The sequence below is a fragment of the Drepanopeziza brunnea genome (assembly GCF_022702325.1).
Source record: "Drepanopeziza brunnea f. sp. 'multigermtubi' strain 214-2 chromosome Unknown ctg5, whole genome shotgun sequence".
Taxonomy (NCBI): domain Eukaryota; kingdom Fungi; phylum Ascomycota; class Leotiomycetes; order Helotiales; family Drepanopezizaceae; genus Drepanopeziza; species Drepanopeziza brunnea.
The window spans coordinates 2,168,187-2,193,656 of NW_027094068.1; the positions used below are offsets into that span (position 1 = coordinate 2,168,187).

Sequence of the window (25,470 nt, forward strand, 5' to 3'; positions counted from 1 at the left end):
GACGCCCCTCTCAATCTGCTTCCGTAGCACTTCCATCTCTCCTACTCAGCGTCAGCTTATGCTCTCCCAAAGCCACCATCAAATTAGAACAGCACTTACGGAATATACTTAATCCTCGCCTCGTCTTCCATAACGGCCACTACCTCATCAGGCAGCTGCCCACTGACCTTCGTCGCATAGACGCCGCGCACGTAGCCATCCAGTCTCTGCCACTTTGCGACCCAGCTCTTACTCGGATCCGCGAGGGTGATCAGGCCTTCGAAGACCTGAGACGTGCAGTCGATGATGGCGTCCATGGAGCCTTCCAGATGCAGGAACTCCTCGCAGTTGGGGCATCCCTCCTTGAGGAATCGCTGGTTCGCCGTCAGCATGTATATAAATATAGACATACATATAAAGAGAGGGGGGAGGAGACGGACGTTTTGGGTCATTACGATTGAGCAGACCATGCAGGCGCGCAGGTTGCGCTGCTGGTTCGGGGGGACGAAGTTGTCGCTCATATCTTTTATGGCTGTTGTGTGGTCCCTAGTAGGCGTTTGGAAAGGTTCCGTCGGGGTTGCGGAGGTCGTTGAGAATTTGTGTTTTCTCGTCCCGGTTGCTCTTCATTGAGGTCGAGGTTTAGATCGCGAGGCTGAAAGTGTGTATGTGGTCCGTGCTTTGGGGGTCTGTTCCGCCTTTTAGACATTTAATCGGCAACCCTGAACGTCCTTGGCATGGGTTCCAATCAAAATACACACATCAAGTCACCTGACAGTCCTCGCCGCTCCGAAACCCACAATAGAGATTGCATCATGGTATCTGGCTTGTGTAGCTATCCATTGGCCTCTAAAGGCGAATCTATTCTTCTCTAAGCTTGGTTTTTCGTAAAGGTTCTGTACATGTCACAGAGTACTTAAGCGAGTCGACATGAACGTTGGGCTCTCCATTGAGATATCGAGCTTCGATGTCTTTATCCCATCTGTTTTATTCTCACTGCATCATTCCTATTGCTGTCTAGTTGAAGCTCTTTATCAGTCCATGTCAGCTTTGGATTTGAATATCGGATTTTTGATGTCCAGATCGCTTACTGGACATGTTCGGATTTGCGTTGTGACCATCATTGTACGCTTTACTGCATTGTTACTTACTACCTTATTTTATCATCTAGCAATAATTACAGGACTAACCTCTGTCTCGCTTGAATTCATACTTACCTACCTAGGTATGTATTCTATCATTGCCTCTTTTCTCGCTTTACTTATTGCCAAGGAATTGTTGCTTCAGTCACCTCCTACTGCTCCAAAAATCCAGCTTTCGTCGGAAACTCATCAGGTATCCCTGGCTACATTGTTATCAATCCAAAAATTCCAAGGCAACGCCGTACTCGATTTTATTCTACTCGTTGCTTAATATATTGTGGCTTTTAATGCGATGCTGGAGATGGATTGAGGGGTACATGCTCCTCGGCGGGAATGGAGCCCTAGCTGCACCAGAATTTAACTGTACAACATAAACCCTCCTCCGAGTAACATGGCGAGGCTCCCTTGATAGCGAAATCTTTGTCGTATACCCGTTGCCTCCTCGGGCTGCTCCACGCCCTATTCCCGCACTAATATATCCAAGAAGAGGGAGTCTCTTGGAAACAAGGGAGCAGTGTATCCCACGCTTATCCTTGAACAACTTCTTTTGCAACAACTGAGTACTCGTAGGCAATGAAGAATCACCAGTCAGCTATGGCTTGCAAGTGAGGTGGGTAGTTTGTACTTGAATTGAATCAGCCTTCCCAAACTCTTCCTGATGCTTCTTTCTCGTAGAGAAAACCCGGACGCCAGTTCTTCCTCCAAATCGTCTTCACGACGACACTCTGGAAAAGACGGACAGCACAAGAGCCTATGACGAGTCCATTTTGAACCTAGATAACTATTGATCCAAAGAATCAGCCCGCATGCCGTGGCGTGTGTGTTCCACCACAGCACGGGGTTTCGGGCCAAAAGCAGGATTGTGCCCCGATCACGTTTGGTACACTTCCCGCGTTTCGACTTCCGTGACTGGTCACCTAGAAAGCCGAGCTATAATTCTGTGTATGCCCGAGCTTGAGAGACTCCCAATTGATATTTCAGCCCGAAAGTGGAAGATTCGGGATATCGAAGTCGAGGTCCCGTTGGCGGCAAGACGAGGCAGGAACGACCGGGAATGGATATATACCTACCTACCTAGGTATATATAATTACTGACGAGTAGCTGACTTGAGCTTAAAATCTACATCTGAAACTGCGAACGAGGAATCAGTTCTGGTTATGATTCAACAGTCGAAAATGGACAGCCAACCACCCCCGTCAAGAGGCTACGTGGATCCAAACTTCCCTAATCCAAATGGCCCTGGTGACGCATCTGTAATCATATACGGGTATCTTGCGTCTCTCATACCCCACTACAGTTGCTGATTTTCTACAGTTATACACCCAATTTCATCATCTGCATTCTCGGCATCGTCTTCTTCGCCTTCATTTTCTTTGCCCACCTCTTGCAAATCATTATCTACCGGCTCTGGTCCTTCACCCCTCTCGGATTCGCATGTGTAATGGAAGTGATCGGCTACGTATTCAGAGAGCTCTCGTCCCGCAAAGATCCATATCGAGTCAACTTCTTTGTGGTCCAGTACTTCCTCATAGTCACAGCCCCAGTGCTGATCTCAGCGAGCATCTATGTTTGCTTGGCGAAGGTTCTTGGGTGGGCAGCGGATTCCGGCCTGGATCTGAGCGCCAGGAGTGTGTTGTTTCGGAGGACGTTTGCGCTGTCGACCTTCATCACTATCGACGTGCTGAGCACCCTCCTACGTACGTATTCAGGGGAGCATCCTCTATCTCTCTCTTGACGGACCCGAGATTCTTTTAACATGTCTCATTATCTTCCCGAAACATTCACATTACGCCAATTGCTGACTTCCCCGTCATACAGAGGTCGCCGGCGCGAGCATGATCGGGGTTGCCACTTCCAACGGAAAGAATCCGACGACGGCGAATAATATTCTGCTCGCGGGACTTGCGGTCCAGACTGCCGCATTCTTCGTGTTTCTGGGTCTCCTCGCCTTTGCTACTGCAGCGATTTACCGCGATCGGAGGGTAGCACGGAAGGCGAAGAGAAGCCCTTTCCTTGGAGTGCTAGTAGTTGCCAGTGTGTTGATATTTGTGCGGACTATCTTCAGGTTGGCCGAGACGGCTCAGGGAGTCTTTGGGTATCTGAGTAGTGACGAGAGGTACTTTGCAGTGTTAGAGTTCGTCCCAGTCGTGCTGGCTGCGGGGATTCTGGCAGTATGGTTCCCGGGCCGATGGCCGACTGCACGTAGGAGGAGGGGGGGAAATGAAAGCAGACAGCTTGTTTGAACGGGTGATTAGAAGTGATATTGATTGTGGGCCAAGGCAAACATACTAGTCGCTATTCCTGCACTGTTTACTTCTCGGATTACAACGCAAGGAGAATCTGGCACCGCTTCAGCCCGACGTGGTATGCAAAGCTCCAGTGAACCCAACCTGCCCGGTGATCTTTATTACATAGCTTTAGGAGGAAACCCCATCAACAGCGAGAGAATCACCAGAGGCTCATCCCTCACCTCTTCCGAACGCAGCCCGTCCCTCGCCATAAAAATAAAAAACCTCAGTAAATCCCCTCTCAGCCATATGGGAACTCCCTCCCCTCCCCCATCAACGCAACAACCAGTCCATCCATCAACCTCCTCAAAGCCGAGAGATACTCACAAATGGTCTTTCCCATCCAGCCTCCCTTCAAGATTCCGTCCTCCGCTCCTTCCTCATCCGCGTTTATGATGTTCGGCGAACATGGATCTCCCCCCACCCCCGCTTGGACGAGACGGGACGTCAAGCGAATTGCGATAGCGATAACGAGTGCCAAAATCGTGCCCCCTGCCGCCGCCTAGCAAAGCTATATATATACCTTTCTTTCGCCCACGCGGACATGTCAGCACGGCGAGACGGCTCCTTTAGCTCAGTGGTAGAGCGGGCGATTGCAGCTGCACACAGCAAGCAACTCATCGCCAGGTCGATTGTTCGATCCAGTCAGGGAGCTTAAATCGCGGATGCTGGGTTTGTCTTTTGCTTTTGCTTGTTTTCTTTTTGGGGGGGAGGAGGGGAGGAGGGGAGGGGGCGACAAACTAATTCTCCGGGGCTCCTCCTCCGTCCATAGGTCGGTAATCTATACTGTGGGGAGGATTATCACTCACTCACTCACTCACTCGGCTGCTGCGCTTGCTGCTTGCTGGCTTTTCCCAGCAGCCGAGGCGAGGCGAGGCATGCGATGCGATAAGATGCGATGCGCACCCGCTCGCTCATACCTATATCTACCGTACCTACCTACCTACTACCTATGTACTAGCAGTGCATATATAATATACCAGACAGGCTGCCACTGCCTCCCTCCAACCTCACTTTCTAAACCCACAGCACGCATGGTTTTGTTTTTGCTCATTCCCTATTCCGTATTGCCTGCCATGTTTCCTCCCTGTTTGTCCATTGCCTAAATCCCATTGCCTAAATCCCATTGCGCAATCGATCCTCTTCTTCCCCACATCTCGGACGTCACCAGCTGGAAAAAGGTCGCCCGACTGACCGGGCTGAAAGTGAAAGACTGCTCGCTGTCTTGAACCAAGAAGAAAAAGAAGAAAAAGCTGTCGCTTTCGCGCCTCCGGCCATCGATCACTGATGGACTGACTGTTTCGAGACTTGGCTTCGGCGGAGTATGAGCTCGGGGTTTGGGTTTAGGGTAAGGGTGAGGGCGAGGGTGAGGTCGACCGATGACGGGTTCGGGGGGGGGGGGGGGGGGGGGGGGGGGGGGGGGGGGTTGAAATAAAAAAAAAAAAAAAACACACTCCATCTATTATCTATCTACGTACAGCGAACTATCGAATTGCCTTGCGATGATTAAGTCTCGGTGAAGGAGATTAACTTGGCATATATTTACTTTACGATTGAATGTATAACAAAAGGAGGAATGTGTGAGCTAGTATCAGAAAACAAATAATCAATCAATCAAAACGTCGATATCGATTCCCCAGCCCAAGAAAGGATAGATAGATAGTGTTCAATTAGCGGTGTCTGTCTGGGCTTCAGACTGTCGGAGGCTCTAATCTCACCAACATGCAGGTAGACGCGACGACCATGGGTGAAATCCGTTCCCTATTCAACACAGGATTCGAAATCTCCCCGACAGTTGGTTGTTGGTAAGAAGGTAGAGTTCTTCTGAATTTCGGACATTCACTGACATCGAATGGATCGTCGTCTTTTCTTAGACAGCCTTTGCATTGAGCGCGGCAGCATGTGCAGTCACCTAAGAAGGGAAGAAAATCAGTCATGCTCACTCAAGAAAAAGCGTAACAGCAGCAGCAGAGAGAGTGTGGATTGGGACGGACCAGAGTCGCGTAATCAGCCGAGCCGTAATAGATAGCATGGCCGTCGTCGTGAGTGGCCCCGGTAGAGAGCGTATCGCCGTACTGCCAGTACAACTCGCCCGCCGTCCAACTGCTATCGAGGACCGCAGCTTGCCAGGGCAGCATGACGGACTTCGCGCTGTTCGTCGTCCCGTACTCTTCTAAGATGACGGGCTTGCCGACTGCCGCTGCAGCCGTGGCGTGGGTCAGGATCCAAGAAGGGACCCAGTCGTCGGTCTCGGCCCACGATCCCGGGTAGGCGTGATAGGTGCCGAAGTCGATGGTCGGGATGGCGAGGTTGGCGGTGAAGTTGAGACCTTCGCCCGCGGAGTAGGGGTAGCTTGTATCGGTGCCCCCGTTGAGCCCGAAGCCCTCGTCGCCGATGCAGACCATGTGGTTTGAGTCCAGGGACTTGATGTAGGCGGACGTTGAGGCGATCCAGTTTGTCAGGATGCTTGACGGGCACGAGTTGCAGCGCGGCTCATTGGCGAGTTCCCAAGCGAAGACTGCTGTGGAGGTCTTGTAGCGCGCAACGACGGCGGCAACTTTGACCGGTGAAGTCAGCCTTGGCCATAGACAAATGGTGTGGGCAAGGCATTTAGCAACGTTTCAGAGACAGATCTTCAGACTGTCCCGGGAAAGGGAGAGAAAAAAACGTCATTCGGCATCTTACTATATTTCTGATACTGGGCCTGCGCAGCTGCGTTGGTGTACCAAGCTGTGTTGGTGATCCCGTAGTATGAAGCATATGCCGGAATCCCACCATAGTCGGACCAGTTATTCACAAAGTTGATGATCAAGCTGATGCCATGGGCTTCTGCCGATTGGACAACGTAGTCCAGGCGCTGAAGGCCATTGGGACCTGTGTTGATCACAGGAGCCTGCCCAGACACGAACGATTGGTACCAGACAGTGTCGCCGGTTGGAACAGTGGTAACATCGTTAAACCCCCAGACGCGGAGTACTTTGAGACCGGTCGAAGCTAGGTGGGACATGATTAGGTCCACATCCGCGGAATTAGTGAGAAATCCTGAGAGCGGCAGGTCAGCAAACGATCGCTGTAGCAGTCTGAGGGACGAAATTCCCCTGAAACACCCGAGAGAAGAGAATTGCCTGCTGCCCGGACACTGACCTATGTAGTATGTATTGGTGCCCATAAAATATGTCTTTGGATGAAGTCAGTATATTCCCCTGACGAATGTTCCAAGAACTGATCTGACGACGCCTCAGGGTCAGATCCCCAGGCTGGGTGGAAAGGGTAAATTTCTTAAGTCTCCAATCCCTTACTTTTTTTCCATTGATAGTGAAGACACCCCCACTGGCTTTCGCATAGCGGGGGATACTGGTTGACTTAGCCACGGCACTCGAAGACGTGGATGACTTTGAGGTGGTTCTAACTGCCGTAGAAATCTTCGTCGTAGAAGCTGTGAACGTCGATCTTACAGAAGTTGACACTTTCGTAGATGTGCTGGAAGCGCCAGCTAAGTCATGATTTAGTAATCTGCACTCAAATATCCATCTTGAGCAGAGTACATACCGGTCCCAGGTACACATTGACTGTAGAAGGGGTTCTGGACGACGCATGCGTATCCCGTCACACATGTAGTCAGTCCAGTCCAACCAGCACCTCCACCTGTAAATTGTCAACATGGAGTAGTAGCCCGAGAAACTCAAGGAAATTTTTACATTGAAGATATGCTCCCTGCTGTGCAATCACCGGAGCAGCCGCGAGTAAAAGAGACAGCTTCATCTTGCCAGGAAGTGGTCTTGTCTAGATAGTGGCTGTAATGATTGGAAAGGGAGAAACCAACGAGCCATAGGGATTGGAGATGTTGTTCTTCATCAGGATGGAAGAGAAACCCCGTCGGTGTTGGGATCACTTAGGTAGGTGATTAAAAGTATGTGTGTACACACTGATGAATCGGGTGAATAGGTACCGGTATTTATGTTGATGATTGAATTGATTGATGATCTGTTCTGAGAGATCAAAGTTCGTATGAAAGGTTGATGTGCTGGCCAAGCCTCGAGCACACGATCCCGTGATCGGTAAGCGATCATGGGGTTCCTACTCCAACAGTCGGGCCGCCATCACGCCTCAGCTTGATCGATCAAAAGTTTGTGTGCCAATCGCCTCTCACTCGATGCCACTGGCTAATTTCTTGCTGGACGGGTGTTCCCTCTCATCCGAGGAGGAGATAATTGAGGAGTAATGAGAGTAACAGGTCCCTTTAGTCAAGAACATACACCTTTCGCAATACCACGGTAGGTCTACTGGGCAGTGAGTCTTCCAAATCTCGGAGTTGTCGGTACAAGCGGGAAAGCCCCCCAGGTTCTCGATCCAAAGGGGATCAAGGTATCTGGAGAGCCTCTCCCGCTTTCATAAGGGGTCTGGGTTACAGGGCTTTCTGACGCCGTGGAAGGGAATCTTCCGTTCCGAAAAGGGAAGGACATTACCCTTGTATCCGCCACGGCCCTCGTAGCCATATTGCTTGCATCAGAGAGTGACAAGTCTTCTTTCTACCATTTGAAAGCATTTCCCAAGGTCTCAGAGATGGGTTTGTCAATATTCGAGGATGACGAGTGGGAAGATGACAGCTGTGTGTTGTTTCAATGCCAAGAGATTGGCGAGAGTCCAGCACATGAGCTACACTACTACTCGTAGCGCTGACAGCGGCCCAGCTGCAAAGTGATCCCTTTTGTCACCCGTCTATCCCAACTCGCCAACATCCATCATCATCTCAACCGCATCTCTTGAAATGTTGTTCTGAGTGAGCAAGGTTCAGTAAGCAAAGTGCGTCGCTCTCCAGGCTCTGATGGAGGCAAATATCAAGTACGAAACTTAGTGTGAAGAAACGAGCGGCAAGGTTTGATCGAAAAAAGACTATATATGTAGTCATTGGCGTGAAGAGAGGTGAAGATTAAACGACGTTGAGAAAATCGGTGTATGGATGTATTGCCATCAAGAGGCGAAGATGGCTATCAAAATCCAGTAGCTCCTATGTTTGGAGAACAGCACAAACTAGATTATCGAATACATGGTCCAGAAGCCTTGAAAGATTGAAAGACCCCGTCATATCGTTATGTCCAAAATTGAACAATTGCTGCTCCCGTTACCTTGCAGGTTATCCATCGAGACATCTACTGATGGCTGTAACCTGTATAACCCCTTTCATCACTGGGGCTTCGTCTCGAGGATAGCGTTGGATTCATCTTTCAGGCGTTCCTCGGTTGTCTGGAAAACTGCCGGGATACCTGTCTCTTCAAACCCACACCCGTCGCGGATCATTTTGGCAAGTCCCTTGGTAGAGAGCAGAATCAATGGCATACCATGCCCGTTGAAACCCGCGCAGATGTACTGGTTGGGTTTATTGGGAATTGCTCCGATGTGTGGCATCAGATCCGAAGTGTACTGGTTTTTGTGAGCCAGGAAATCTTCTCTTCGGGACACGATGTAGTCATACTCCCATGATTCCAGTCCAGGCCCGATCAAGCTGTGCACCAGAGTCCTTCCAACCCCGATACGTTTTTTGCATCATGTCGTTCCTGAAATACTCAACTGCTGGCTCGATCAGCGTAGCATCATCGGTGACATTATACCATTGGCTCAGGTCCTCGGAGAATGTATGGCGGGCGCCTCCGACGATTATGCTGCCATCAGTGCGCGGGATTTGGTAGTCATAGAGCCCAGGTCCGTGTCTCACGCTATGCGTGTTGGGAAGATACGGAACTGTTGTTCCCTCTGGGGTCTTTATTCTGGTACAGATGCCTCGGGATGGGACAATTTTGCTCGAATATTCAGGCGCCAGTGAAGAGGTGTAGGCGTTGGTCGCTAGAACAATGGTCTTGGCAAATATGGTGCCGCGCTGCGTTTTGATAGAGGAGTAGCCATCTTCCAATGAAGAGTCCGAGATGTTCAACACGGCAGTCTTCGTTTGTAGGTTGACTCCTCGATCAACGGCACGTTGAAGGAGATGCATTACTAGCTTATACGGCCAGATATGACCGGCAGTGAAACTGAATGCAGCTTTAGCTCCAATCACACCGGAAAGAGCTTCGGCGTCCTTCCCAGCAGCATATTGTACGTCTCTTGTCGACGGCTCGCCGGCTGCAACCAGTTCGTCAAACTCGGCTTTACACTTGTCCGCATGCGCCTGATCCAAGCAAGTGTCTACTGCTCTCGTCAATTGAAAATCGCAGTCGATCTTCTCTTTCTCCACTAGTTCCTTGACTGCATAGACTTGAGAAGACTCGAATTTAGAAATCTCAGTTGCCATCTTATCGCCGTACATTTTCTTGTACTTTGGGACTAGGACGCTGTCAAATCTCAACGGTAGTGTGTGGGTTTGATCTTTGATCCGGGGACTTACTGTTGAAGTAGACGTCCGGCTTCAAGTGGCCTCCTATGATTTGAAACAGTCAGCCCAATCCTTGTTTGGTCTGGCGACTTTGACCAAATCCGTGGAAGCTCTGATGCCGAGATGGTCCACTTGATCTGAGCATGAGGTCGCCCTGGCTCCAACAATCGTACAAGCACGTCTCAAGTAGTATCTACAGGTATTTGAGTCATTCCACAGCTGGGGGGCCGACCTGACAATCAAAATCAGAAAAGAAACAGGAGCTCACGTACCATTTCTCCCCGAAGCCCCCGAGCAAGCCTCACGGGCCTCCAGGATGACTATCGATGGCCCAGCAGCATCGTTCCCGTCAAGCAAATGATGAGCTAGCGAGGCCCCAGTATATCCAGCTCCTATGATGGCAATCTCGCAGTGCTGTGGCAGCTCTGGTGTACTCCGGTGGGAATCGAGAGGGTGGAGCTCTGTCCGCCAAAATGGCACCGACGGGTTTGCGACCGGATACGGGAACGGTGGGTTCTCAACCGAAGAAGTGGGTGACAATATTTTTGCTACCGCTGCCAGTCGGGCCTTTGCATTTGCATTTGCATTCGCATGGCTGGATGCTGTCATCTTGTGCTCTCACGTGAGTGTGAACCCGAAATGACTTGGTCTAAGAAGGTATCAATCAGTTAACAAAAAATTTCAGCTGGACCACGGTGATAGTAAAAAGGCACGTCGGATATCCTCTTGAGACGGTCACCCAGAGAGTGGTTTACGGCTATCTCGCTCTTTATGTAGCTACAAGCAAACCTCCTTCGGCCCTGATAAGATAAAAAAACATTACTCCGAAGATGACGGAGCTCCGCGGATGAAGGAAGCCTGAAGATAAGCGAGCTCCGTGGCGTTGGGAAAGGCGCCAACAACACACCCGTCGCCTAACCTATCTTGAAACGGTCTTCTGAACCGTTGATTTACTTCTCGGTTAAGTGGATTTATATATCTCAACCTTCCTATAATTAGAGTCGTAATAGAAATATATATATATATGAATCTGTCGTATAAGCTATATCCTGATATTCTCCAGCCCACCCAGCCAAGCCCTTTCTATCTAGCTACATAAATAAACCCCTTAATTCTGACATTAATCATCTAGCATTATGCATTACCCATTGAACTCAGAGAAGCCTCTTCTTTCCTGCTCGTACATGGGGACGCGCCAGCGCCTTTCCGCGAATCCAGAAGCACGTCTTTGGTAGACTTACGCAGAGACCCAGAGCCAACTGCCCAAGTCCCGGGACGTGATACCCCCTACATCGAGACTTTCCGAGCCCCTTTCCGTGAGGGTGCAAAACCTCCCTCCTTCGCGAAGTGAATCCCCCCTCTCCTGCACCGTGCCTCAGTGAGGCGTCGTCGTCAAGATTTATATTCGCCGGCATCCATTTTATGGGTGTGGTTGTGTGTCATCTCTATTCATGAGAGAAGTCCCCTCACACCATGATCCACTCCCCATCAGACCCCTCCATATACCTGCTCCAGCGAAACGGCGTCCCGAAATCCCCGTTTCTCTTCATGCCCTCGTTCTCCGCCCACAACTTCTCCAGTACCTCCTGGCCCGCAAGATTATTAAGGTACCCGCTGCGCCCCATAATCTCCCGACACTTGGTGCGCACGATACCCTGCTGTAGCTCGTTCACACACTCGCTCCCACTGATGAACAAGGGCCACAACAAGAATTTCTCCGCGCCACTCCCCTGCTCCAGACTCGTGACGTAATATAGTACTTGCGAGACGAGGTTTTGGAGGTTGAGATGCGACGAGGGTATGTTAGGACAGGCGAGGCGCTCGGTATACAATAGAGCGGCGTAGCGGAATGCCTCTGAGATGTATCCGAGGTCGCGGAGTTGCGTTGGAGAAGGTGTGACGGGCAGGGTAGCGACGAGGCGGATAGGGTCGAATTCCCAGTTTTGCAAAGCGAGACGAGCAGCTTTCCACTCGGCCCAGAATGTAGTGCGCATGCCGTCGTGGGACGATGTTGATGCGAGAGCTGAGAAGGAGGCATCGTCGTCGAGAGTGGAAGCGAAGCCGTTACCGTCGAAGTTGTGCGCGTGGAGGTTGTAGAAGTCGGCTAGGGCTTGACCGGCCAAGCCAGGTCGCGGGCGTGGGAGAATTGGGCGGCGGGGTTCCATATCAAAGGAGTCGGCATGGAGATCGAGGACTGGGCGGTGTTGAGAGAGCATGTTGAGGCGGCCGAGCTTGCCGATGACTTTGAAGAGCACGGAATCGCAGCCGGCGAAGTTCTCGAGGGCGTGGTTGGGGTGCACGGGGTTGGCGATCATCTCGAGGTAGCCGCCTCGGAGTTGGGCTTCACGATTATTGATGCTGGCTGAAATCCCGTCGTAGAACGTGAAGAGGGTTTCCATCCAGCCCCAATTCCCAGTCTCGACGCCCGAGTCACGCATGCCAAGAATCTTCTTGACACCTGCGAACTGGGTTCGGAACTGGGCGATGCCGGATTCGCACATGCGGTAGTGGCAAAGGATGAAGAGTGTAGCAAGGACGCAATCATGTCGAGCCTTGTGCGGGTCGCTGAGTTGCTGGTTGAGGAGATGGACTGCTAATGTTCTGTGTTGGTGCTCCTCATAAACCGACGAGTCTGAGGGCGGAGGAGTATTGGGGGACAAGGGGTGGTTTGACGACCTTTGAACAGGCACAGGACGCGAGCCACCGCTGATCCAGTCTTGAAATTCGAGTTCCAGGGGTGCTAGTCGCCAGTGATCCTGGCCTAACGATTGTTTTCGCTTCATGCGAAGATTGCAAGCTGCAAGAGCACAGATCGCATGTTGCAAGCTCTTGCTGGTAGCAGCGAGGGCGAGAATCTGTTCTCGGTAAGGGTTCTCGGGGCTGTCGATGAAAACGACCGACGGGCAGATGATCTTCTCGTAGTAATCCAGGAAGAAGGACACCCGAGGAGACATTTCCGAAGAGTAAGAGGAAGACCTGGATTCGTGACCCAGGTTGTATGGGTCTGTTTCCGAAGCGGTTTGAGAACGAGCATCATCATCACTGACTGAAGTCCAGCCAAAGTGACTTGCTCGAGCACTGGTAGCGTACATGTCGCATTCTGACGCAGGCATGGACCCTTAGAAACCAGTCAGTTGGTGCCAGCGAGAGAGGCTGAGGCCAACTTACCGAGCATATCGTCGTCGTAGAAGAGACCTCGGGCGCCGGGGGGTGACTGCTGCTGACGATTCTCGATCACATCGTAGTGATTCTGGTGAGAACTGATGCTCGAGCTGATCTCCGACGAGGCGTAGTAGTGTTCCGGACACGAAGTTGGACCACGTGAATCAGCCATGAAACCCGCAGCCGGACTGTCTGTAACCGAGTTCCTCGAAGAGTAGTTGTTGTTGTTGTTGTTGTACATCGTGATCGGGCTGTGCATGTATGAGGCGTCGTCGGGGAAGGACTGGCTGATGGGAGAAGGAGCATAATCGTCGCTCTCAGCGTAGGATGTGCTGAGCGAGTCGATGGAGCTTCCCAGCCCGATAGCATCGGCTCTCCCTAAGCTGAAGGTGTGCAGTCGATGCAGTTGCGGCAGTTGTCTCTGATGGCTCATACCTTCCTGGTGGTGGTGGTGGTTGTGGTGGTGGTTTTGTTGGTGGTAATCCGGGAGCGGGTGATACTCGTGAGAGACAGCCAGGTTCCATTCGGGCATGCGGTCGTGGTGATCGTGATGTTCCTGGTGGTCCTGGTACTCGTGGTGTATTGGAGGACTCACCCCCTGGGGGGCCATGTTGACAAAGTCATACGTCGTGTACGGGCTGGCGGGGATGGAAGCCCGAGACGACGGCTCCTCTCTCTTGATCTTGACCTCGTCGCCCTCGAGGGCTTTGGATCCACTGGCATGGGAAATCCTTCGTGGTCGGTTCGGCGTCGGCGGGCTCCTGGGCGCGGGAGCGGACCTGGCCACGGGCAGAGACAGGCCGCGGAGTTTTCCTCGACTTGCGACCCCAACCCCCCACGTCAACTGGGTTTTGTATCCTGAACATTCCTTCCCGACCTCCAGACAGGGCGAGCAGTAGGGTCTCCTGCGATCGCATTTGACGTTTCTCTTGGTGCAGGCGAAGCAGTCGTCCAAGGCACCACTCGCCGGCGCTCGACGACGTCGCTTGCGCTGTGGAAGCGTAGGCGGTTCAGAAGAGCAAGCAGACAGAGGAGGACAGGCGACCGGTAGAGTCATGATGGTGTATGGTGTGAGATGATCAGGTATAGAGAATTTACCGGTAGTCTCGAACTGGGATGAGTAGAGGTAGAATGGTAGTAGAGTTTTGTTGAAGTATCCGATAGTCAATTAGTTAGTTGTCAAGGTAGAAAGAAGTATGTACGGAGCAAGACATTGGGGCAAGCTATGCATCCGAAGATGAATGTAGATACCGGTAGATACTGGAGATGTAAAGTATGTATACAAGGACTCGACCTCTGAGGTGGGCACTGGCATCCATTATGAGGAAGGCGGCGGGTTTTTTCAAACTAGTGGCGAGGCCAGGCAGGACCAGGGCAATCTGGGAGTGGGGATGGGGGGAGATATGGGAGGGATATGGGAGGGATACGAAGTATAGGTTGTAGTTGTACTATGTGAGGGTGGATGCAAGCAAGGACAAGGTTTCAGGGGACGGGGGGAGGGGGGAGGGGGAGGGGGAGGGGGAGGGGAAACTCAGGAGGAGACTGCATGGAGAAGAACAGCCTTTGGGGAGAGAAAGGATGATCTGGATAGTGGATAATGGATACTGGATCAAAAGATAACAGATAATGGACAACAGATGATGGATAACAGACAATGGAAACTCGAAACTCGAAACTCGATACTCGATATGTGGAAGTAGAAGAAGTACAACAAAGTATTCATCTCTGTCTCTATCCGGCCTGGTGGAAAGGATGGATGCGACGAGAGAAAACGTGGAAACGTGGAAACGTGGAAACATGGAAACATGGAAACATGCAAAGAAAAGAGCCGATAGATCACATGACCGACGGCTGCATCGGAGTAGCCAAGAGAGAGAAAGGCAAGGATAAGAGTCAGGATACAGCTGTACGGAGTAAGAAGTGTAAGGATAAGGGTAGATAAGGGGGTGGAGTAAGGATGAGGGTAAGGATCCCTACTCCGTACGTACTACTATGTACTATGTACGTGCAAGGGCTTTTGCCTTTTGCAGCCGAGGCCTGCTCTTCTCCGTCCGTGACATGTTATGGTAGAGGTATAGTAGATAGTCGTCGGTAATGTACGTAGTAGTACTTCCTGAGCCTGAGAGACGATCTCCGTATGATTTCTGTAGGGATGTAGCAGGATCCCCTTATAGACCTTCCGGCCTCCCGGCATGGAGTGAGTTTTGGTTCCGGAGTGCCTGTTGACGGGTGGATGGATAATGAGGCGCTGCTCGCTACGAACTGTTTGCAGAGTCCGTCCGTGTGTCAAGCAAGCGCCGTGGGTGAGTAGCTACTAGTAGTAGTACGTAGTACTTGGGATGGGTGAGCGAGTCCACCCGTAGAGAGATCAGGTGAGTTACCTTAGTCTCCAAGCGAAGCGAGGAGTCTATTTACTTCTACAAGTATATCCGCGGCCTTATACAGTAGGGGTAGAGGGACAGGACTCCGTACTCGGTCGTTTTCCAAACTCCCCCGGAAACGTACGTACAGATGATGAAAATCGTCAACTATCGCTATCGCTACCGCTACGTCGAAGGAAGTTGGTTCGTTGATTTCCCTCGGCCGAGGCCTTCCGTTCCCCTCTCGAGCCGTGCCGTCTCTTCTCCTGGGCCTGCGCCAGATGTGATGGATGTCTTGCAGGAAACAGAAAGATCACGCAGGAGCAAGAGAACAATATGATCACAGACATCAGATCCCACTGCGATTCGCCGCACCATCTCTTCTCAGCCAGGCACTCCGATTGATGCCTGCATCCACCAGTCCCTCACGGGGCAAAAAGCGGAAGCGTTGGCTGTACTTCCGTCGATGAGGACGGGATGGCGCAAACGGTGTCGTTAAGCTTAACTCAAACCAACCATCTCGCCCACAGGCACTCTACTACCATAACTATACTTGCTCTCCTTGTGGTTCATTGGCGCCGTCCTGACCATCGTCTGCCTCCATCCCCCTCGCTTCTCCAGATGACGAGATTCGAATTTCTCTGATGTCTCTCTTTACCTGTACAACGTATGTTCTGCCTTGTGAAAATGGTTTCATTCACTCCTAGTCGTAGTCGTACTTCTCTGACGGGACCATTTAATTTGATTCGTCGGGAGCTGTCCAACAGAAAGTGTCCGGGGTGAGATACCTAAGTAAGCCCGTCGATTCCACTGCACTCGAAAAGTCAAATCAACAACAGTCTGGAAAATACCCAACGCTAGCCTTTTAACCTTTACCGTAACTTACTCCGTAATTTCTTATTTTCCCCGGCTACTCTAGTACTACTGCACTGCTACGTAGCTACTGTAGTTGTACCATCCTTTTACTCATGTCCCCGCCGAAACACCTGCCGCTGCAAGCGAAAGAAAGATGCCATCGCGACTAGGTAATGCAATCTGCAATACCTAACGAAGCGTCTTCTTACTTAGCCCTTCCCTTCGGTCCGTCCCTCCGCGCCCCCCCCATATCTCAAAAGGCCATGCCATGCGACCTGGAAGCTTATACCACAGCCCGCAGGCCGTATATAGCTAAGTAGCCTACCTATTTATAGGACTTCTTCTAATATAAAAAAGAAATACTCGGGACATCTGCGAAGCGTAGTTTACTGTAGCGCGCGGCTTGGAAATCTGCATCGGAAATGAGATAAGATGAATAGGTTGGTCGGGTCAGACAGTCAGACTCAGTCAATCAGACACAGTCCGTCAGGCAGTCGGCAACGGGGGGGGGGGGGGGGGGGGGGGGGGGGCGAACACGAGATGGATGTGTAAAAGCGCAGAGGCTGAAGTGAAAGAACGGATTGGATATAGGTCCTTGCTCTGTCCAGCTCGGTACTACTTGCTGTAAATCATAGCCAAGGAGAAGACAAGGCGCGGTAATGCCGAGTGCGAATGCTTGTTCTCTCCTCCGACGCAGACAAGCTTGACAGCTGGGAGACCGGAATCCGTCCGGCACGGCAGCGGGGGAGACGGTGAGCGGCGAGTAAGTTGTACTCTACGTTCTACTAGTACTATACTTACCGGTAGTTGGACAGGGAAATCCTTTGATCAAGATCAAGATTCTCAGACCTTAAGTAAGATCATACTCTGTACACAAGACACACAGACACATAGAAGTAAACACACAGACACACATTCTGCATTGACCAGCTGGACGACCTTCACCAACGAGACAGGCTGGCACGCCGTCGACTCTCTCCTCTTCGCCTCCTCGCCTCCTCGCCACCCCGCCTTTTTCCGTCTCTTCCCGTCTTTTCCCGTCAGACGCCGGGCCACGATGCTATAGGTTCGACGGTTCGACCGTTCGACAATTCGACCGTTCGACGACGCCGATGCGGCACGTTTGAACGTTGTGCGCCGACAGGATAAGAATTGGGATCAGGATTAGTAGTACTTGGTACTATGATCAAGATCCACCTTCTTCCCTAACTACTACTTACGAACTCACTCAGGTTCAATTAACTGACATTGACACTGGCACTGGCCCTGACAGTTCTGTCCCGGCTCGTGGCGCCGCTTACCTCCATATTACACTCTATACGAAGAGTAGTTGCTAGAGGCTTCAACAACATTGCCAGGATCGCCATCGCCATCACCGTCACCATCACCATCACCAACCTCAACCTCCTCTCCAGTGTTCGGGACTGACCAGAAAGCCGTGGCATGATAGCATCACATGCGACATCCAAGCCAAAACTACTCCGTATTTCGTAAAGTGCCACTATTCAGGGCACTTCTTCGGCGCGTGCGATTCGCACGCGGCACACGGTTCGTGCTGTCCTGTATAGCGCGTATAGCGCGTATAGCACGTATAGCACGTATAGCACGTATTATATCTGTGATCCTTGCCGGCTTCACAAGGGCCGCTTGCCACAACTTAGGTAGTACTTGTTGTACAGTACTTGTTGTACAAGCAAGCCACTCACTACTGTAAGCCACGGAAAGATGCATCAAAGGGCTGGCCGCAAGTCTCCGTGGAAGCCGCCGAACAAGCACGGAAGCCAGACTGTCTCATCCAGCCATCCAGCCATCCAGCCATCCACTGGTGCTTGATAGTTGTACAACCATCCTGACTCCTGACTCCTCACCCGATTAATCCGCGCCGCATACCGTATCCCCTCGATAAGTGCAGCCCAATCATGCCCTCTGGTCCAAGTCAGCCAGGCCCCTTATTGCCGCCGAGTATTCCTGCTTTGTGGAGGCATAACAGACTCACGTTAAGAGTACCTACAGGCAGCCTCAACCACCTCGCCCTGAAACACCGCACCAAGGTGATCGGCCAAGCCTGGAGCCGTTCGGAATAAAAAAAAGTATATTCATATTCCCATACTTTCCGATAAACTCTGCAATTCTTTCTCGGCATGTGTGCTCCCCCACAGAAAAAAAGGTACTGTAAGTGTAGTATCTGAAGGGGCTCTTCAATAAAGTATAAATCGAGTCGAGATCTCACAACACGAACTCCCGGGTTCAACGCACGTACTCCTCCAGTCTCTAGGCAGGGCGAGACACCGAATGAACCGACGTACTCGCGACGGCTTGCCTCTTGTCCGAGGGTTGACTTCGACCCTCAAGTACCATAGCCTCGCATAGGTACCATACCAAAATTAAGGTAAGGTAGGCTATAGTAGGGTCGTAGCTGCGGGTTCGTGGAGGCAAATTGTCGACAGCCCAATCGCACTTGTATATTGATACTTACCGGGCAATTACCGATGGATCAGAGTGGCAACACCAATGCATTCATTCATGGACAGAGCCGTCTGTCTGCTTTCGGCACATGTCCGGCGCTGCGTGCCCAGTAATCAATCACCTCAAGGTGGCACTTGGCCCAGTTGCCAGGCTCTTACCGCTGAGCAAGAAGATCATGTGTAAGCGGACATGATCAATCTGTTGTTATATTACTCTTGTTATTGTTGTTGCTGTCAACCATACTATACCATGCCTGAGCGAAGATGCGATTTGATTTGATTCTTTTGGGGGGGAGGAGGGGGAGGTTCGCGTTCGCTTTCGCACCCCCAGTATCGTCCGTACTTCCGTACTTCCGTACTTCCGTACAGAACGGGATATCGTCTCATCTCGGGTCATCCGAAAGCTCATTCTCTGCTCAAGACTTTGCGAAGCTTGATCGCTTACACTGACTTTCATCTGCAGGTACCTACAACTACCTACGACTACAACTTCAACTACAACCATCATCGGTGATCACAACATCTCACCGGGCCGGGTTCATGATTAGTATAGAACCAGAAAGCCCGGGGAGGGGGCGAGTGGAACCAAATACAAGTGCTCTGTCTGCACAACTAACGTGGGCCTGATCGACTGACTCCAAGTTCCTGGAGTACATCCCCCGAAGTTGTGTTGATCCGTACTCCATAGTACTAGTACAGTAGATGCAGACGCAGATGTACTACTACTACCTAGATGCAGACTCTAGACACTTTGCTCTGTATGTAGTATTGCCGAGAGCCGTACCTGAGTTTGCCAATTAAGTAGAGGCTAGAGCGGGTATCTTGGACGACCCGCACGAGGTGAAGGGAAGATGAGAACCCTTGCCGGCTGGGCGGTGCGGATCAGAAGAGATTGGTTCCCTCTTTTTTTCCCCTCTTTTATATGGTTATGAGACCAGTCTTGTGGTATGAGTTGGCTGTTGGGATTTACGCCCCGTACTCTCGTTCCTCCAGCTGGAACACTGGCTGAGCCGACTGATATGATTGATGTCTTGATATACCCCGAGAACGGCTTATCTTGGTACGCAGCAGGGTCTCCTCCGCGTCCAGCTTTTTGAGTCCTATTCGTCTTAGCTCGGACCTCCTTCCTTTGGTCCTCCCCCATCATCTATCTGTACAGAGTAGAAAGAAAATCACGATCCACTCACGTGCCAAATGCTCACGTGGAGATAAACAACCAATGAACATTAGCTTATTTCTTATCGGCCAGGCGCAGAAAAAAAATATCTCCAGAATAAATCATTGACCTCGAAGTGCTGTACGTGCGTCCAACCCACTGAACCCCAATCCGCATCCACAACCGCAACCGCAAGCATGGGCCGCGAACTCCAGAAAAAGAAGAAGAGGTCTTCGATCCCAAAGATCAAGATGAAGCCGAAAAGCAAGCGCGTCAACCCCCTCGGCAACCCCATCATCGCTGCGAACTGGTCCGTCCCTCTCCCCTCCTTCCCTCCCTCTCTTCCTCCAACCCCTCCCGTCACCATCCCAAATTGACAAAGGACTAATCGGAGCGGGTGCGCAATGCAGGAACCAAGCCGAGACCCTCACCCAGAACTACCGCCGCCTCGGCCTGACCTCGCGCCTCAACTCCGCCACCGGCGGCATCGAGAAGCTGCGCCCAGGCGAAGTCTCCCAGTCCTCCACCGCGTCCCGGCTCGCCATATCCAACGTCGTGCCGAAGCAAATCGCGCCGTCGGAAGCGCGCGTCGAGCGGGACCCTGAGACTGGGAAGATCCTCCGTGTGATTCACGAGGGACAGGCGCCGAACCCGCTGCATGACCCGTTGAACGCCATTGAGGATGCGGCGGCGATGGAGGCCGACGACGGGGGCGTGTTTGAGGGGTTTGGCGGGGAGGGGGGAAAGAAGGAGAAGAATGAGATTGTGCGGAGGCTGGAGGAGCAGGCGGCTATGGTGGGGGAGAAGAGGGAGCGCGGCCAGAGTGAGAGGGAGAGGGAGTGGATTGAGAGGCTGGTCAAGGCGTATGGGGAGGACTTTCAGAAGATGGCGCGGGATCGCAAGTTGAATCCGATGCAGCAAACGCCGAATGATCTGCGGCGGAGGATCGGGAAGTGGAAGGCGAAGTATGGGGATGCGATGGAGGTTTGAGGGCTGGGGCGTGTGAGGTGGTGGGCCGAGGAACGCCCTTCAGGTAACCTGTGGGATCTCGCCCTGTCGTTGGAGACCTGGAAATGATTCTGGCGGAGACGGTAAAGGCTCCCAGCCTCCCTCAGTGGTGTCGATACGTTACATAAAAGGGTCTGTTCAGGCGGTGTTCGGAGTTACGGTGGACATATGTGTATTTCCACACTATTTATTTGACGCATTCGCTCTCAGCTTTCGTCATGAAAATCTCTCTAACTGCCCAAAGGAAAGGCAGGTAGGCGGGTAGAATACTACGAGATGGTTTCCAACCGAACCGAATCGGCCTCGTGCTGACGCTCCGCGCTGAACAGAATATAGGTCTGGCTGTCCGCCCGCGGGAAACTGGTAGGTGGGCGGGCATCTTCACCCTCTGGCAATGCCGCGTGGCGGCCGAGACCCCAGAGCTCCTACCGTCCGTAGGAACGACCGAACGAACGGGCTGGGAGGATGACGGAGGTAATACACATATATGAATATAATTATACAAATATACAAATATATATATATATATATATATATATATATACAAATATATATCTCTCTCTCTCTTTTCGCACCCCGAACTCTTTCACTACGTACGTACGTATAGTAGTTGTACATTCATCTGTCAGCTCATTTAAGCTTTCTAGAACCTAATCGCGAATAAAGCTTTGGAGAAGGTAGATAGATAGATAGATAGATAGATAGATAGATAGATAGATAGATAGTAGCAGTGAAAAAAAAAATATATATATGTGTATGTATATGCATATGTATATGTATATGTATATGTATATGTATATGTATATGTATATGTGAAAGCCTCTTTCACGATAATGAGAAATGGGTTTATGGGGAATGGTAGTAAGTACGTAGTAAGTACGTAGTAAGTAGTAAGTAGTAGTAGTAGTAGTAGTAGTAGTAGTAGTAGTAGTAGTAGTAGTAGTAGTGCGTAGTAAGTACGTAGTAAGTAGTACGTAGTAGTAGTAGTAGTACGTAGTAGTAGTATCAGACCCAAAGTAGTTTTTGGCGGGGGGGGTGTCTGTCTTAGTTAGGACCTAACGGAGCGGAGCTTATCCAATTGAAGAGAGAGATAGGAGAGATAGGAGAGATGGAGAGTTGGAGAGTTGGAGAGTTGGAGAGTTGGAGGGTTGGAGAGTTGGCCATCGCTTAAGCACGAAGTAAAGTTTGGCAGAAGTCAATCGCCGGGCCTAAGTACTACTACTGTACAGTAGCGAGCAAGCAAGCAAGCAAGCAGCATGCATGCATGTATGCATGTATGTATGTATGTACAGGCATCTGGGGGTTTGGTACGTACGGAGCAGTAAGTACCGTACTGTAAGTAGTAGTAGTAGTAGTAGTAGAAGTACATATCGCCACTTCTACAGTACGTAGCTAAGCGAGGATGGAGGGGGGGGGGGCATCGGCGTCCGTCGGAAGCGGTGCTGGGGTTCGCGAGGGTGGTAGGCCTGAAGTCTCGATAGGGAGTGGATTTGGGGGGGCAAAGTCCGGTTGGGAAATGTCATGGGAGAGACGGTTCGCTGGGGCGGTTTCGAGGCCGGGAAGGTGCGGGCTGTTGCGTGGACCTGGTTACTTAGGTGGTACGGTACATTCGATGGGGGTCTCTGGGGGGGAGTGGGTGGGTGGGTGGACGTATGGGATGCTGGGCTGGGGCGAGGTCCCCCCCCCCCCCCCCCCCCCCCCCCCCCCGATTGTTGGGTTCGGTGGGTGCTTTCATGGGTCTTTTGACGTGGGATGGGTAAGGTAGTGGCTTCTGTGCGAGCATCTAGTAGTACCTACCGCACGAAGGGTCTTTTTCTGTTGTGGATGTCGTCAGGTTGGCGGGTTCGTTGGCTCTTGGCTTTGGGTCGCAGTACTTGCCGTGGCGTTACGGGATCGACGGGTTGGAAGCATCACATGGTTGGGTCTCTTGGTAGCGTGCGTCTCACGCTTGAAAGACATTTTCGTAAAATCGCTGAATGTCTGTGGAGTATCTAGGACAGTGGGAGGAAAAACATGTATGCAAACCTCGTCGTCTACTTGTTTTACATGTGTGCTCTATACATCTATCTCGTCACAGTATTAGAACATTATCATTAGAAAGGTATCCTGAATATGCCCCAAGACCAGATACCCGCTATTGCCAACAAACAAACCCGACATTATCACTGGCCCAACTGACTGCTGAAAGGGAGCTCGACGTAAGCAATCGAGACGCTACTCCCATCGACTGTTGACTGGGTATTCACAGTCTGTGTCTCATTCCACAGCACGACCGCCATTCGCGTGTCCTCGGGCTTGTCGATGTCTCCTGGTACCACACAGTCACCGCTCACATAACAAGCTCTGGCGTCCAACATCGAGGCGTTGCCCCAGTCGGGAAGGACGAATTTAGTAGTGTTCAAATACGCGGCTGCCTCCATGATCCTGTACAGTCTGAGCATTGCAAACACGCAACTGGACTCGGAAGAAGAATCAAAACTTACCATTCCGCTGAGGACCCCGGGGCTGGAAAGGTAGGACCTCTCCACGCTGTCGGAGCCGCCTGACTATATGCGAAGGTCTGGCTGGTGTTGAGGTTGGTGAGCGTCGTTGTACCACAGTAGCCAGCATCGGTCGTATTGATCATGACTCGAATGTGATCGCCCTCGCAAATCGCGAGCTGCGATGCGGTTAGGAAGACTGGATCGCTTGGCACCCTGGATGGATGGAGACGTCAGTTCCAAAGGTTCCCAAGTAGCGGTCGGAGGGCGAACGGAGCTAATGAGATGGTGTGCGCCGGACCATTCGTAAAAGCCCGAATACTCGGTTGTTCCATTCTCCCATATCGACATGAACACACCGGCTTGCCACAGGCCACGGGGCCCGCCACCATCTGATCGGGGGAAGCCATCCAGACCGATCCAGGACGCTACCGTGTAGCGATCGACTCTCGCGCGTGGGTTCTGAGGAATTGAAAGATGGGGCATGACGAGGGTAGCCTCTACAAGATTGAAGGCCGAAGTATTCGAAGAGCTATTGAAGTTCTCTGCGAGTTGGACCGGTCCGCCCCACTCGGAGCTATAGAACGGCACATATGGAGTGCTTTGCGCGGTACAGGCAGAGCCCAAGGACACTGCAGTCAGGAAATGATCGGGCTTCATCTTTGCAAGATTCGAGCCAGCGGTTGATGGTAGACTTCGGAGAATTGTGACGAATGTAACCTGTTTATAGCTTCTCTGAGGTCGGCCAGGCTTCGGCCTCGATATGAGCGTCTCCATAATAGATACAGTGTGATCCAACGCCAAAGCTTTCACCGCCGCAGGAGGCTCCAACCGACATGATTCGTGAGCTGTAGCGTGCACAGCCATCGCAACTGTTCCCATGATGCAATCGATCTTTTTGATGTCACTTCTTCCTTCCTGTGGGGCGACGATCTGAATTCATTCGGAAAGGTATGCGCTGCGCTAGCGAACTCTCCAAACCCCCTTTTCCGAGCCACAGTTTCTCGCTTATTCTCACCACTCCTCTTGTTTTCATTGCCCCTTTTTTCTCGCCCCTCGGAGTTCCTCAAACGACAACTAGAGCACGTCAAGAAGACGGAGCTTGGATCGCAACAGGAGTGAGAACCAGGCCTGCAGGTACTGGTCTGCATGTTACTTTCGGGTCCCCTTACTCCCAAGTGGAGATGGCAAGTGAGTCTTGAGTTCCCACGGGGCAGTTCGAGGGGGCCAGACTCCCTGGATCCTGAAAACCGGATCGCAATACCTGGATTCAGGAGCCTTGCATATACCGACTCTGTTCAAATTCAAATTGAATCCCAGAAACATAGTGTTTGCCAGGCCAATCCGCCAGCCTTGCAAAGCGTCGCAGAAATGGCGAGCCTAAGCTTCCTTCATGCCTACAGTGCTAGATAGTAGTAACTGCCAATGCATAAAAACACTTTTCGCACCAAGATTCAGGGTTAGCACTTCGAAAGCCAAAAAAAAAAAAAAAAAAAAAAGTTCAACACTAGCCGGTGTTTACCAACTCTGTCTCCGGGGAAAGGGTTAAATCGAACCGCCAATCTTAAATCTGATTGTTTAACAGACCTGCTATAGATACCCCCAAAAAAATAAGCTGGAGTCGCTCCTTATTTAAGATTTCTCCTAAAGTTAAGCGAAAGTCAACGTTCTATACCTATATTCCTGCTTATACTACGTACTACGTACGTATTAAACTCCGGGACATCCTAGTGTAAAACTAAATCATCTTATAGTTATAAGCGACGTTATAGTACTTTTTATTAGTAAAAAGTATATGGTCTTTATTCACCTTTCAAAGCTTATGACTGTCGAAAGTTAAAGCTGTCAGATGTCCCTAGTAGGACTACGTACCACGGTACAGGTGTAATTGCTGCACCCTTAAGGGTACCTCAACGATCTAGATTTTCCACTTTAAACCCTCTGGTTAGTTAGCCTACCCTCAAGGGGGTCACAGTTACGCGTGCGACGTATAGTACTACTACTGTACGTAGCACGGAGTGGTAGAAGGATAAGAGTTCCGGTGCGAAGAGAAAAGTTTATGCATTCCCGGTTTTCCACTCATCACCGACTTGGCCCATATACTACTACGTACTACGTACGTTGTACAACGTATGTCCGCCACGCCTTCTTACCCCGACGATACGCGAACTTCACAAGATGAAAATATTTGGGGCCCAACAATTTCCCAG

At 51.2% G+C, this 25,470-nt stretch overlaps 7 protein-coding genes across 7 annotated transcripts; 2 read left to right on the plus strand and 5 right to left on the minus strand.

Moving 5' to 3' along the window:
* Positions 1-10: 10 nt before the first annotated feature.
* On the minus strand, positions 11-500 carry L3040_003936 (uncharacterized protein; the record flags this gene model as incomplete). Its single annotated transcript, XM_007294884.1, has 3 exons — positions 11-41; positions 100-353; positions 420-500. The coding sequence occupies 3 exons, from the start codon at positions 498-500 to the stop codon at positions 11-13; spliced, it is 366 nt and encodes a 121-aa protein (XP_007294946.1).
* A 1,794-nt stretch (positions 501-2,294) lies between these two features.
* L3040_003937 (uncharacterized protein) lies at positions 2,295-3,362 on the plus strand (the record flags this gene model as incomplete). Its single annotated transcript, XM_007294883.1, has 3 exons — positions 2,295-2,386; positions 2,434-2,816; positions 2,938-3,362. The coding sequence occupies 3 exons, from the start codon at positions 2,295-2,297 to the stop codon at positions 3,360-3,362; spliced, it is 900 nt and encodes a 299-aa protein (XP_007294945.1).
* Positions 3,363-5,277: 1,915 nt separating this feature from the next.
* On the minus strand, positions 5,278-7,169 carry L3040_003938 (uncharacterized protein; the record flags this gene model as incomplete). Its single annotated transcript, XM_007294882.1, has 7 exons — positions 5,278-5,319; positions 5,402-5,964; positions 6,093-6,449; positions 6,552-6,585; positions 6,707-6,900; positions 6,957-7,052; positions 7,106-7,169. The coding sequence occupies 7 exons, from the start codon at positions 7,167-7,169 to the stop codon at positions 5,278-5,280; spliced, it is 1,350 nt and encodes a 449-aa protein (XP_007294944.1).
* Positions 7,170-8,591: 1,422 nt separating this feature from the next.
* L3040_003939 (uncharacterized protein) lies at positions 8,592-10,383 on the minus strand (the record flags this gene model as incomplete). Its single annotated transcript, XM_007294881.1, has 4 exons — positions 8,592-8,828; positions 8,881-9,725; positions 9,787-9,819; positions 10,047-10,383. The coding sequence occupies 4 exons, from the start codon at positions 10,381-10,383 to the stop codon at positions 8,592-8,594; spliced, it is 1,452 nt and encodes a 483-aa protein (XP_007294943.1).
* Positions 10,384-11,240: 857 nt separating this feature from the next.
* On the minus strand, positions 11,241-13,993 carry L3040_003940 (uncharacterized protein; the record flags this gene model as incomplete). The annotated part of the gene is made up of 2 exons (XM_007294880.1): positions 11,241-12,892; positions 12,943-13,993. The coding sequence occupies 2 exons, from the start codon at positions 13,991-13,993 to the stop codon at positions 11,241-11,243; spliced, it is 2,703 nt and encodes a 900-aa protein (XP_007294942.1).
* Positions 13,994-19,969: 5,976 nt separating this feature from the next.
* Positions 19,970-20,762, plus strand: L3040_003941 (uncharacterized protein; the record flags this gene model as incomplete). The annotated part of the gene is made up of 2 exons (XM_007294879.1): positions 19,970-20,082; positions 20,183-20,762. 2 exons carry the CDS (start codon positions 19,970-19,972, stop codon positions 20,760-20,762), a joined length of 693 nt encoding a protein of 230 aa, XP_007294941.1.
* A 2,180-nt stretch (positions 20,763-22,942) lies between these two features.
* Positions 22,943-24,142, minus strand: L3040_003942 (uncharacterized protein; the record flags this gene model as incomplete). Its single annotated transcript, XM_007294878.2, has 3 exons — positions 22,943-23,204; positions 23,264-23,476; positions 23,562-24,142. The coding sequence occupies 3 exons, from the start codon at positions 24,140-24,142 to the stop codon at positions 22,943-22,945; spliced, it is 1,056 nt and encodes a 351-aa protein (XP_007294940.2).
* Between the last annotated feature and the right edge of the window lie 1,328 nt (positions 24,143-25,470).